Source organism: Branchiostoma floridae, chromosome 14 (genome assembly GCF_000003815.2).
Source record: "Branchiostoma floridae strain S238N-H82 chromosome 14, Bfl_VNyyK, whole genome shotgun sequence".
In the NCBI taxonomy this organism is placed as follows: Eukaryota; Metazoa; Chordata; class Leptocardii; order Amphioxiformes; family Branchiostomatidae; genus Branchiostoma; species Branchiostoma floridae.
The window spans coordinates 2,966,501-2,979,606 of NC_049992.1; the positions used below are offsets into that span (position 1 = coordinate 2,966,501).

At 41.7% G+C, this 13,106-nt stretch overlaps 1 protein-coding gene across 1 annotated transcript; it reads right to left on the minus strand.

Annotated features, from left to right (window-relative positions):
• Positions 1-745: 745 nt before the first annotated feature.
• LOC118430885 (peroxisomal carnitine O-octanoyltransferase-like) lies at positions 746-12,541 on the minus strand. The gene is made up of 16 exons (XM_035841919.1): positions 12,329-12,541; positions 10,252-10,399; positions 9,392-9,516; positions 9,046-9,227; positions 8,655-8,785; positions 7,983-8,094; positions 7,608-7,701; positions 7,321-7,434; positions 6,677-7,170; positions 5,869-5,875; positions 5,339-5,469; positions 4,754-4,877; positions 4,488-4,566; positions 4,185-4,278; positions 3,862-3,978; positions 746-860 (listed from the first exon to the last, which is right to left on the minus strand). The coding sequence occupies exons 1-16, from the start codon at positions 12,467-12,469 to the stop codon at positions 746-748; spliced, it is 2,208 nt and encodes a 735-aa protein (XP_035697812.1). The 5' UTR covers positions 12,470-12,541.
• Between the last annotated feature and the right edge of the window lie 565 nt (positions 12,542-13,106).

Genomic DNA, 13,106 nt, shown 5'->3' on the forward strand with positions numbered 1-13,106 from the left:
TGTGACGTTAACAGCGTTATAGTTTTGTTTTCGTCGGTAAGCGTTTGGAAATTTTTGTGGAATTTGCATGCCTCTTCAAATAACTCATTTCTTTCCTGATCGTTAGAGAGGCAGTTAGAAATAAAATGTATTTCGTCTTCCACCGGTTTTGCCATACAATGGTTACAGGTTCTTTCGCCCACAGGTAGCTTTTTGTACCGCCCTCTCTCAATTTCAAGGGGGGTGGGCGCTAATTCTAAGTTTGCACATTGCCGATCTGACCTCGAATTTATCTAGTAACGTTAAATAAGTTTCCATTGAGTATCCCTTCTTTAGTTTCTTGAAAAATCTTAACTTACCATTATCTGTGGACAGTCTATGAGAAAATGTCTGGATATATATATCTTCTAACCTTTTTCTTAACGATGTACATATATGCTTATTGTCTAGCTGTGAATTCATAGAGTTCCATAGGTAAGAGTAACCAGTATTGTTATATAAACAAGCACGGTACGAACCTTGCTGGTGTGACGGTAAAGGAACAGATTTACAGACCATATGCAAAAAATGATTAATGATGAGAATTCAATACTTATGACATGTGTATATTAGTCAATGATGAACATCACCATGCATAAATCATGTAAATGTACAAGTCATTTGCATAAAATTTACAAAAGCTCTAAATATTTCATGGAAGTATGAGGTCGCCGAACTCTAGTTGAACAAAAGAGTTATAACTGCTGTATTCTCGGTGATAGGTGCCTTATGACGTCATGAGCAGTTGGCGCATGTCCCTGAGTAACTGTTGTATACTAGCCGACATCTCCTCAGCACTGGTCTCCTTACTACTCCTCCAGGCACTCACGCTGTAGGTCAATCTACAAGTAAAGGAACAAACTTTTTTTCAAAGTTCATTTCATAGTTATTAATCTTATCTGTAATTCGGGTTAAGACTAAACAGTGACATCATTAAATGATAAAAAGGTAAAGGGATAAATATAGTTTTCTTCACCTGGCCAGCCTAGGTGGTATCCTAGTTAGTTTATTCCGTGCGCGTTCCGTGTGCGCCCTCCAACACATTACAAGCAGCTAGGTACGATTAGAATCAGCATAGCTGCTCCCAAAATGTATCGAAAAGTTATTTCCCTACCACACAGCAAAGATAGAAAATGGTTATCTAGCTTCAAAACCGGGTTTCCGATGTTCATTATAAATGCAAGCGTTGAAGTATGCATTACACAGACAAATAACAAATAAATAAACAAGCGTTCGCAGAACTCAACCTTCGTGAAATGGGTGATGGTGCGGTGGTGGAGGGTTTATATGTAGACGTGTCATTGGCTAGCTTTAGTTATGTGTCGTCCACAGAGCGTCACTTGTAAGTGGAAGTGAGAAGGCGAGGTGTTGAGAGGATGTTGTTGGTTTTAAATATGAAACTGTGAGGTGCATGTCAGGATGAGCGTTTTCTACGTCAGGCCGACATTATTGGAGACTTTTGTATGTCATTAAGAATCTAAAAGGCAAGTTACTTGGAATATTGGCAGTAGGTGGTCAATGTTATCTGTGAAATGCATTGAAAAGTTGTAGAATATAATGCGAAGACAAAGGGTTTGTGGTTTTTACTATGGAATGGAATGTATGTGTACGTTATGGCCTGCTACAAACTGTGTAAAATGAAACCGTGTCTCTACGATTTACGGGAGATGAAGAAGGCCTGCTTACGCTTTTTGGGAGAAAGCATGGAGACCGTCACATAGGAAGGTGCGCCGAAAAAAGTGATATAGGCAGTAGCTGTATTTTAAAAGTATTCTATCATCCATCCTTTCTTGTTTGTGCACATGACACAAACTGTCCTGTCCATTCATTTCCATGGACAAAGCAAATACCTTTCATTGTCTTTTGAAGATAAAGACTTATATTGACTGGGCTAAAATCGACTGTTGCATCAAAATATCAATAAAATAACACATAAAACAATAACGTTGACCACATCAACGCCGTCATTGGTGAGATCCACATAAATTATCTTCACATCCCCAGCGAACACCTCCAAAATGTGATGGCTGGTGTCGTCACGGGATGCTCCTCCTCAGGTACATAAAAGTATAACTTCCATTTTGGGCTTGCGACTTGGAACTCATGGAACTTTTCAGATGACCCCTTTTCTCTTACCCAATCGTTTTAGTAACCTATCAGTACAAATGGCATGAATCTGCTAACTAGCACCTGCGACCTACCCTAGATTAAATTGCAGAGAAATCAAGACATCAAAGTATAACTATCCATCTGGGCTTGCGACTTGTGACTCATGGAACTTTCGACATGACCCCGTGCGTGTCTCTCACCTAATCGTTCTCGCGAGATGTCGGTACAAATGACGTGATTGTGTTAATTACCACTTGTGTCCTTGTTGTGACCTATATACTCTACATTACATCGCTTGGAAAACAAGACATAAAAGTATAACTTCCATTTTGGGCTTGCGACTTGGAACTCATTGAAATTCTGACATGACCCCGTGTCTCTTGCCCAAACGTTCTCGCCACATATCAGTACAAATGGCCGTGCCGTGGTGGGAACGCTTTATCCGCCCGCACGGGGCTTGTCAGTCAATAGATACGCCTCGCGACACCTTTTCTGTCCGGGATAACATAAAACATGCATAATTTCTTCCTTGGAAGAGAGACCAAATGCTTATCCCGACAAGAAATTTGTCCAATTTCAGCAGGTAGGATAACAAATCCACCGCCGGAAGCAAATGTATCAATGGTTGCAACAATGATGATGTCGTAACATTCTTTGTTTCACAATGCAGTCCACTGCATTGTGTATCCCATATGTCTAATGTAAACTCCCTATAAACAATCTCATCAATGACTGCAAGTTACTGTGAAAAACAAACCCTGCTTTGTTCATCAGTGTATTGTACCGGTAGTAACTGTTACATGTGCAACCCTTTTAAAACGTGTAATACACGCCCCTGTATACAATATCATCATTGCCCTTAGTCTACAGATTATCAAATCTTATGGGGAACATGCACACCCCATCATGTATAATGTACTGTCCCTATAAACCATTTTCTCTATTGCGCAACTATGACCTTTGGGATCACTTCCTGTTGGGACGGGGTAAGCATGAAGCCCATCGGCATGACGTAATATCACCTAAATATAGCACGATTGCGTAATACCCACGATTGCGTAATACCTACGATTGCGTAAAACCCATTTTCCACCTACAAACATCCCCTGCAAAACCCGTCAAAGCCACTAAACGAAAATATTCCTTCTCAGAACTACCCACATACCAAATATCAGAGCTATCTGTCCAGCCGTTCGCGAGCTTTTCTGTACACAGACACGCACCATACAACAGGTTTCCAAACATACCTATTGCATTCTGCTAATTACCTCCTAATTTGCATAACAATCATACAATTATGTACATCACTACGTAAGCTATCTGCATACCTACAGTCATTCCGATCCATCGACCCCTGCTTGCATTATTCCTTCTCGAAACCTAACACAAGAATGACTTTCACCGCCCCAGCAAAACCCCTAAGTGGCCAAAACTTACACACCTTACTATTCATTTACACAGCTACCTACCACGTAAAAATCATCACCCAAAAAAGTCCCGAAAAAAAAAATCAAAACCGGAAGTTCTGCTGCAGTACAATAACACTCCGCTAGAACGCCCTGCCGTAACGCAATTCCTACCATTCCTTCCTCATGTCTAACCCTACCCACATACCAAATATCAAAACAATCCATCCATGCCTTCCCCAGATATCATGCTGACAAACGTCCCTCTCACACACAAACAGCACTCAAAACAAACCCTTCGTTTCACGAAGGGAATAAAATAACAAACCTCTCTGCTTGGATGTTGTATAAGATGCAGTAGCCGTTATGCATCTTGGGAGCCACTGCCCCTGGGACTGGTGTGTAGCCAATCAGAGCAGTCACCAGGGCAAACCCCCCTCCCACCCTTCAGTCGTCAACAGCGGTTTGGAAGAGAGAATATAAAAGTTGTGAAGGCAAATAAATGGATTAAAAAAACAATACGTCATTTAAAGTTTATTCGCCATGTTACGCCGTACGCACCGAATTATTTGTCATCTATTGTCTCAAAGTTTGACCTTAACAAAATGTCTTGGCCGAACGACGTCCGGGATTAGAGAATTTTCTGCTTACTTCTTTGTGAAGGCAGCATCTCTGAAGATGGAAGGAAGAGGAATTCCTGCACCTTGAGCGATAACTTGAAGACCAAAGAGGTGACGGTCACAGCCTGAAGCAAACAAATACAGGTTAAGAACGCCTTTGCCATCCACGGTTCAATCTTTATAATATATACAGTAAATGAACGTTAATCAATTGAAATAAAAGCTGTGGCACGATGTCTATCAAGAAGTCAACAAATGTGGTGTATTTTTCCTGCTTGTGCAGATTTGCTAATAATGGATACATCAGAAAAAATGAAAATAACTTCATGCCTACCCAGCATGTTTTTCGCCTCCTCCATAAGTTGTACATGTTTCTTCAACGCCGCCATCATCAGTTCTTTCTTCTCTTTAATCTAACAAGGGAAGAAATAAAGAATAAAAATATCAGATGTAATATGTAATCCTTTCCAAGAATAATCACAAAATAGATACTAATAATATACAATATTGTGGGCGAAAGCACATTACTTTAGCCACCAGACTTCGTTCAATACGCAATACTTGAATGTGCACTTAATCTAGTAGTGAGCAGCAGCGTACCGGCACCGTGTTGTCCATCGTGGCCTTACACCAGCTGACCATTTCCATGGTGCAGGACCGGACAGTCTCCAACCGACCGTGGTAGTACCGCCGCAGGGTCGCCGACTCGTACGTTTGGGCAGGTCTGACGTCATGATTTGGGAAAGAAGAGAATGGAAAGCTCAAACGTTACTAGCGAATAGTTTAGTTCGCACTTGTGACGAGGTCACCATGATCTAGATATTTGAATGTAAGTACAATTTTAAGACCTCATATCCGTACACAAAATACAGCGGTTTACCAACAAGCTTTTTAATGCCATTTACATCAGAGGCCACCAACCTTCCCTCAACCGAGACGGGGGCCGATACCGACTGCCAAGCACCTTGGACCCTTTGCTGACGTCACACTTCCGGTCCGAATGTGTGACTTAGGCTTTGGGTCATTTCAATATGACAAGGACTGGTCAAAAGCTTGATGGTAAGCGCTTTGTTTTGTGTACGGATATAAGGTCTTAAAATTATAACATAGTGATCTAGATATATTTGGTCATAATGGTCTAAACAATGGCGCCATGTTAGTCTGTACCTATGATATCATACTTACTTCCCATGCAGCCTGAAGTACGCCAGCTGTAGTGCAGCCTGCATGTAGGCGTCAGGGTGGAGCTTGAAACTACGGATGAACTTCTTACCATAGTCTGTGAAGCTGGGGCAGACTAGTTCCAAGTCTGAAGCCTGGGTCGAACCAAGGATATTAATATTACACATAGCATCATTTCCTGATTGAATAATCTGCAATGTTCTTCAAATCTAGTGTACTAATAGTACAAACAGCAAAATATTGGTTTGAAGCTTGAAGCTATTGATAATGATAAGAGTAGTGATATGCCTGTTTAATGAATGTCTCCTCAGTATGTATGATTGCATCACGTATTTCGTCATCTAGGGTGAAACTCAGTTCCTCTGGTTCCGGAACGGGCCGGGCGAGAACCTGGTCCTGTGAAAGCATCGATGTCACAACAGCAATGATCAGTTCGGTCATATAGAATACAACACGGTGTATTCCGTATCACCCTCGGTACCAGCCCGACCGCGGGTAGGATCGCCCGAAGGCCGGAGGGTGATCCAACCCGCGGGAGGGCTGGGACAGATTGTACGTATGTCATACTCACATGAGAAAACACATGTTCCAATGCGAAATGCGCCAGAAGTTGAGAAAATTTAGTGCCCACGAACAAAAATTGTTGCAACAATATTCCAACGTCGGAATCAGGTATTCCAATTTTCGACCATGCCGCGTTAGCGTGCACAGAAACCGTTCAAATTATTTGATAGAAGCCTGTGTGATAAAACGTCAAAGTCTGTATGATACTGCTTTTTACCACACGGTCCGGAACACCTGTATCGAACGTTATCGCGGCCCAAGCATGACATAAAATTCTTTATTGCACAAGCCACCAACGTTTGGTGATAATTCTTCTGCCCCCTTCCGCATGGCAATACTGCCTGTTCTTCTCCCTATTGCCAGGTAGCGCTGCAGTGAGAAGAATGCGGTCCCACACGTGAATAAGCTTGTATCCCCGGCCCCTCACCACCGCTACAGTACTGTCCCCAATAATGACATTGCAGAGGGAATAACGACACTTGTGCAACAAAGCAATGTTTTATCATGTTGGTGATTTTTCATCTTCTTCAGTTCAATATCATTTTTTGATGGTACAACATATTTCGCGATGAGATGGAAAATTCAGTATATATATATATATATATGTATATATCATCAATGCAATTTCATACTCCACAACCACAGCCTTATTCATTAAAAGATGACATGGCACATTAAGTGCTACCGTACAAACGAACTAAGTAAGTTTAAGTATTCGATATACCCAAACATGCTCTGTACAGAATACTAATTCAGGACAAATTTTAAGTATGTTACCTTTTCAATTGGTGCAATCCTCTGAGCCTGAGCAAGAAGGAAGTTTTTATAATAAATACCCACCATGCCATCTGCTGGAGTATGCTGAAAATATAAACGATATAATCCCGTTGTAAACTTAAACAATGAAGATATTGTCCACAGGAGTATACAGGCATTGGGAAACTGTTATGCGACGCACCTATTTGTGCAAGAAATATTGAAATGACATTGTCACTAACAGGTGTTATTTGGAATGTCTGACCGTTTCCAAAATCATATCCAGTTGCTTGAGTAATTGCTACTTGGCGAGTATTGAAGTCTTTTTGGTTAACGACAATGCATTCTTTAACAATGCGTATGATGTGTAGGATCTTTTCCAATGTAATGCATATATGTAAACAAAAGCGTACATCGACTTGGGAAGCGAAAATACCACTCTTGAAGGCCACTCCAGTGTTCACATGGTCAAACCATCTGTTCCTACTACTTCCCACCAACACCTGGCGTAGGACCTAGATAGGGTTAAAGGCATTAGAATGTCAAGAAGAGAATGTTGTTCTGAGTATGTAAAACAATACAAGATAAAAGCGAGACTTTTGGCTAAAAGCGACATGTGGTACCACAGACGCCCTACTGTGTACGCTCGAAACATCACCACTTACCTCTCCACTGTCCTTCGGCGTGGCATCGTCAAACGCTAAGACTACGATACTCTTCTCAATGACGGACAGGTTACGAGCATTGACTGGGTCCATCTCCACCATCTTCTCTCTAGTCTGTTTCAGCAAAATATGCTTTAGTCCTTCTTTTCTTTAGTCCATTAAGACTTTCAACAAAAATAGACCCTTCTCATTGATGTGCAACGGTGTCTTTTTAGTTTCATAAGTCATACTTTCATTTGTAAACATTCTCACAGATATATGAGTGCTTTGCTACGAACTTGACATACCTTTGCCCATTCTGTTCTGTTCCCCGCAGTTAGCACAGAGATGTGAGGTCCCTCACAGACGTTCTCACATTGTTGTTTCACGACCTCAAGTTGTCTGGAACAGAGGACAATGAGAAAATCCAATCGAAATCTATGATTAGTTGACATGAGGTAACCAAACGCATGGACCAAAATGAATGTGTCGGATGGTCAATAGATCTATCAGTACCAGAACAAATTGTTTCCGGCCTATGAAGGTCTGAATTGTTTGGTCGTTTTCAAAACTTTCTTACGTTGCTTAAGTAATTTTTGTATTGACTAACCTGGCTTGAGCTTTGAAGCTTTAAACGTTTATGATTAAACGCTTTTCTTAGTTTATAATCTAAGGATGATTACGTTTTAAGTTCTGCAGGAGTTAGAGGTTCGCCCTCTTGATCGATGACCTCCATCTTGAACACACGACCCTTACACAGCACCATGATGTGGGTGGGTGATGGGCCTTCTGATTCTGTGCAAAATCAGGGAAGAAAAATTCGGTTCATACTATTGCGTGCAAACAATTGCAATAGCAGCATTTGAAAATGCTTTACAGTGGTCAGCATACTTCATGACTTAATTATGTTGTCAGTGGCCAAAATGCTGCAGAATCTTGCATAACTTCGGGTTAAACGGTTCTATATTCACAACCAGGACCTCTATAAAATCGGCAGTCAATTGCTGCCGGACAATATTTACTACATAGGACAGTAATATCGAGGAAAACAACTGCCAATGTACGTAATGTTTGGGGCCGCATTGCTCGTTCGCCTAGCGGCGGGGTGAAATAGAATCAGCCAGTATATATATATTGCCCTGAAGAGAGTGACAGACTGTCGCAGAAACGTAGGTTGTTGATTGAATATAGGACCTGATTGTGAAAAAATAAACCTTGTTTATGGACAGTGATTTTCCTACCCTATGAATTATTTATGGATGCAGTATCTTACTGGACTGCGCAAATCAGAGCAATGTATCCAAACTGAAATTCATCAAGTATCATTAATTTTAACGGTGTCGAAATGAGCATACCTGTCTTAAAATGGCTGACAATCTTGTCCATGGTCACACCAGGAATCCTGTGAGCTGAGAACATGCTGCGAAACTGGTTCATACAGAACGGCTGTCCTGTCAGCACATCCTTGTCAACTGGTATCTGCTCTCTAGAATAAGAAAACAAAATTCTTTATTCTAATTTTGATCAAGCTTCAGATGTCAGGAAGATAAGTAGAAATATGGATAAAGTTTACCACCAATAAACACCTAAGTTCACCACAAAACATTAAAAACACAATATTGAAACAAGACTTTGTTGACCTCATATCTCTGTTATTCTGACCTAATATTCTGATTATGCAAATGACTTTCATATCTGCATAATCATGTTGGTTATGTACTCTCTTATGGATTCTCTTGTACTTACTTCCTGAGGAGTTTCCACAGATAGAGTGCTGCCCAGAGAAACAGTGGAACCCTGTCTGCCGGTTCCGCCCCTACGGCAGACCACATGTGGTCCATGATAGGTACAAACCCGACAACGTTGGAAGCCAGGGGAAGGGAGTGCCGCGACTGAAGGTACATCAGATCCACCCACCAATCTTCAAGCTGAGGACATTAGGATGCAGAAAAAAATTCAAGCGAGGTTACATGGTTTTTATAATATATCATTGCTTGAAAAATAGGACCTTTTTTCCCAGTTTTAGGGCTATGTCCTGTTTCGTTGATGGGCCATATTTCACACCAAACGTCACATCCGGTGTCTTACGTACCCAGTTCCTTTTAACCTTTGCCCTCTCCAGTAATTGTTGCTGCAGTGATTGGCCGACCCCTTCTTCAAACTCCCTCACCACCGCCTCTGTCTGCTTGTATTCCTCCGCCGTTACAAACGGTTTCACTGGTTATGCAAAACATACCAAACTGGTTATGAATAGATATATAATTATTGTTCGCTTACATATCTCTCTTGTATACACGCTTTTAGCAGTATCAGGCTGTGCTCTAAGAGCAATGTGCATACTGGGGGTGGGTACCGGTACGGTGTACCGGTACAAAACCGTTTTTTCTCAGTGGACCGTTGGACCAATTGGAAAATGACCAGATTCTATGAACAGGCATTCAGACGTTTAGGGGCCTACCGGTCGAGACAAATAACATCAGCGAAGTAGATTACAGTCTATAGTAATTTCTGCCAACTTTTACAGTCAATTGTACAGAGGAGGTTAGCTTTGTAGGATTTTAAAACGCCAGTGACAATGAGAGCGCATCGCGATTGCCGTCTAGTGGAAAGGGGGCCTATTAGTAAGTAAACTGGTACAGTTCACACGATTCTTGCTTCTTGTTTGCCTTATACCTATCTTTTTTCGCACTTTAAAAAAAAATTATAAATACATGACTGTTACAATGAATTAGAAAAAGAACATAAGAGTGCAAGGGAGGCCAAAAGCTTCTGCTTATAAGAAGGCCTCCCTTTACTTGACTTTTACAAATTAATGTAAATCAAACAAAAGAAATAAGTAAAGATAATAGATAACGGAATCAATGGAATGAAATGAAAACATATTACACTAAATAACTAACCAAAACTTGGGAAATAGTGAATGGAAATAAGTTATAAATTGAATCTTGCTACCTGACTCTAGATACTTGTCCAGTGTGTTCTTGAGAGGAGGTACAGGTAAAGGTGGGAGGGAGTCCTGGTACTTCCAGGTTCGCTCTCCAAACATTTGGATCGCTTTCTTTAGTAACCATCCTTGTAGTCTCCGTGGTATCCACTTCAGCTATGACGAGACCACAGAAACACATGAAGTCAGTCATAAGTCATAGCAATAATCACTTATTTTCGGAGATTGATGAATACCAAGAAGATCGGAATACCGCGTCTGTTCTTCTAACCAAGGGACTGTTCGATATTAAGTGTGTGTGTGTGTGTTTGGGGTGGTGGTGGTGATGGCGGGGGTGTTGGGGGGGGGGGGTGTTTGGCTAAGCTCATGAAACGAGCACAAAAAAGTGCCAAATTATCCTGATTCTGTTCAGCACTGTATCGTCCTGTTGGTATTAGTGCCTGTGTCCGTGAGTCAGTCAATCCTTTATTCACATCACGTTTGGTATACAGAACATAAAAGTTTGTTTAAGCACATTTGAGTAGAGTATGTCTGCCCTTTCGGCAGTTGGATATAGCCGAATCAAAGCGTGTAGGCGGCAAGGGGAACCGCACGCTGACACGGCAAGATTAACTTTCAGCGTTTGGTGGTGGTGGCAGCGTCATGGTGTGGGGAGGTATAACTGCCATTATAGGAAAAACAAGACTCGTCACCATTCCAGGCAACTTCAATGTAGTGAGATATAGGGACACCATCCTCCATCCAGTCGCAATATCCTACCTCTTCAATATTGGACCAAATTCAATTCTGCAAGATTAACTCCAGTATGCTGGAATACAGTCTTAAGATGGAAAAGGCCTTCCTACGGCTTATGGCTAGCACCTCAACAGCTCTTGGTTCAAATTGTTTGCTTGCATAAAGAGTAACAGTGGCTTTTGAGTAGCAAGCACTGTTTATTCAACTTGCCTTCATTCACAAGTCAATATTGACGGAACAAAATGAGCTGAATTAAGTGTTTGACTTTTGTAGGGTAATTGCGGCACTTTATTTTATGACTACCCTGTACGCAAACAGGCCTGGTGCCCGTGCAATAAATTTACAATCATAAAATACTCTGCTCAAATATACTAAAAGTAAACTTGGATGTTCTGTATACCAAAAGTTACATGAAAAATTTATTTGTTCATTTTAAATGACCGAGAAGCTACACCATGTGAATTGTACCAATTTACTTATAAATTAGGCCCTCTTTTACACATAGTTTTTGTTTGTGTTGCCACGGAAAGCATGTGTGTTGTCATGGCTGCCAACGCAGGCTATTTGTAAAGACTGGAATGTTATTCTACGCTTTAAATAGTTTTCATTCGCTTCTTGCTTTGTCTGGTTTTCCTATTCAAAATGTTCCGCTTGAATGCCACTGCAATTTCGGTCAATATTTAAGTGTAAAGTAGGGTCATTGATGTGGGAAGGAGCGGACGTGACTGGCGTATATGGTCGGTGAACTTGTTTTGGTCATGAATGAACGACATAGGCTTACCTGCGCCTGACGCCATTGAGGCACAGAAATGCCAGTCATAGTGACCATGAGAACACCATAGTATCACGTTACCATGTAGCCTTGGGGTGAACTTAACATGATTATCAGCAATGTCCGTTAACTATGTATGAAAAGAATACAACAGTTACTGTTTTCTGTACTTTCTCTCACCGAATGCTTCTTCTGATCTACAACTGAAACGTGGTACGCTCAAACGCTGTACAGAAAGTACTTGATTTTGTTCGCAAGTTACAAAAAGGGATGGGGTAATTGCTGGGTACATCCAGATTATTATTAATAACAGTCACTGGACTTGTTCATTCGGGCGAACGACATAAACATACCTGTTCCTAGCCTGACGCAGTGGAGGTACAAACGTAAAGAAAATGTCACCTACAGAAATAGTGTCTGGACGGTATAACCTATTCGTAAAAAAATAAAAGTTTCATGGCCCTCACCTCTAGCCTAGAATTTAAGTACATGGCCCTTCCCCTAAGCCCCAAAAATATACTCATTCCCCCTCCCCTGCTATAGACATCGTACAATTCCCACTATAACACTTCACTGACTTGCAGTTGCTTCAGTTCTTCGTCGCTGGCGGTGAACTGCTGCGCTAGCTGGAGTTTCCTGACGGCTTCGGTAAGCCCCGTGTGGGAGGCGACATACTCTAGCAGCTGGAGGGCGTTTCGATGTACTCTGGTCAGCGACATGAGGGTCTCTTAGTGCTGTTAAGGTCAACTGATAGAAATGGTCCTTTTGTTGATCAACATGACATATAACGCGTTATGGAAATGATCCTCTTTACGGGTCATCCAATAGGCCGCTTTGAACCACACGAACTGCTTTCGTCATAGGGGGGGGGGGGGGGGGAGTTTACTCACAAACAGTAACGTCATTGTGTTTGTTCGTTGCGAATCTGTATCTGTATCTATATAGCCGGTATAACCGCCGTTCGGCGCAACACACCAGCTTCGCAGGCACGCAGTGCGGCAGCAGCTGGTTATATTACACCGAAGGACCCATCACACCTAACTTTTGCACATCTATCCGCAAGCGTTCTTTAAAACTATCCAGAGAAGATGTCCCTACTGTGCTTGGTGATAACAAATTCCACTCTACGTTAGTGCGAAGAAGAAGCGAAGAAGCAGGAGTTCGATTAACGCCACAGTCTCCGCCCTAACTTATTTACGAAGTACGAAAAAAATGTTTTAATCGGTATTTCACACAGTTGAGGAAAGGGATAGCCAAATACATTGTATGGCGATATTCGGAAACGTTTGACCGGAAGTCACGGATGAATACTCGCGATACGCCAGGCCCCCTTTGTGATACCGGTGACGACAACAG

What these genes read in the sequence shown, in the direction of transcription:
- LOC118430885 (XM_035841919.1), bottom strand. Translation starts at nt 12,469, where the DNA reads ATGTCGCTGACCAGAGTACATCGAAACGCCCTCCAGCTGCTAGAGTAT. An exon ending in AAGAACTGAAGCAACTGCAA is followed by an intron (nt 10,400 to 12,328) that starts GTCAGTGAAGTG and finishes GTCTCGTCATAG; the next exon opens with CTGAAGTGGATACCACGGAG. An exon ending in GGACAAGTATCTAGAGTCAG is followed by an intron (nt 9,517 to 10,251) that starts GTAGCAAGATTC and finishes TTGCATAACCAG; the next exon opens with TGAAACCGTTTGTAACGGCG.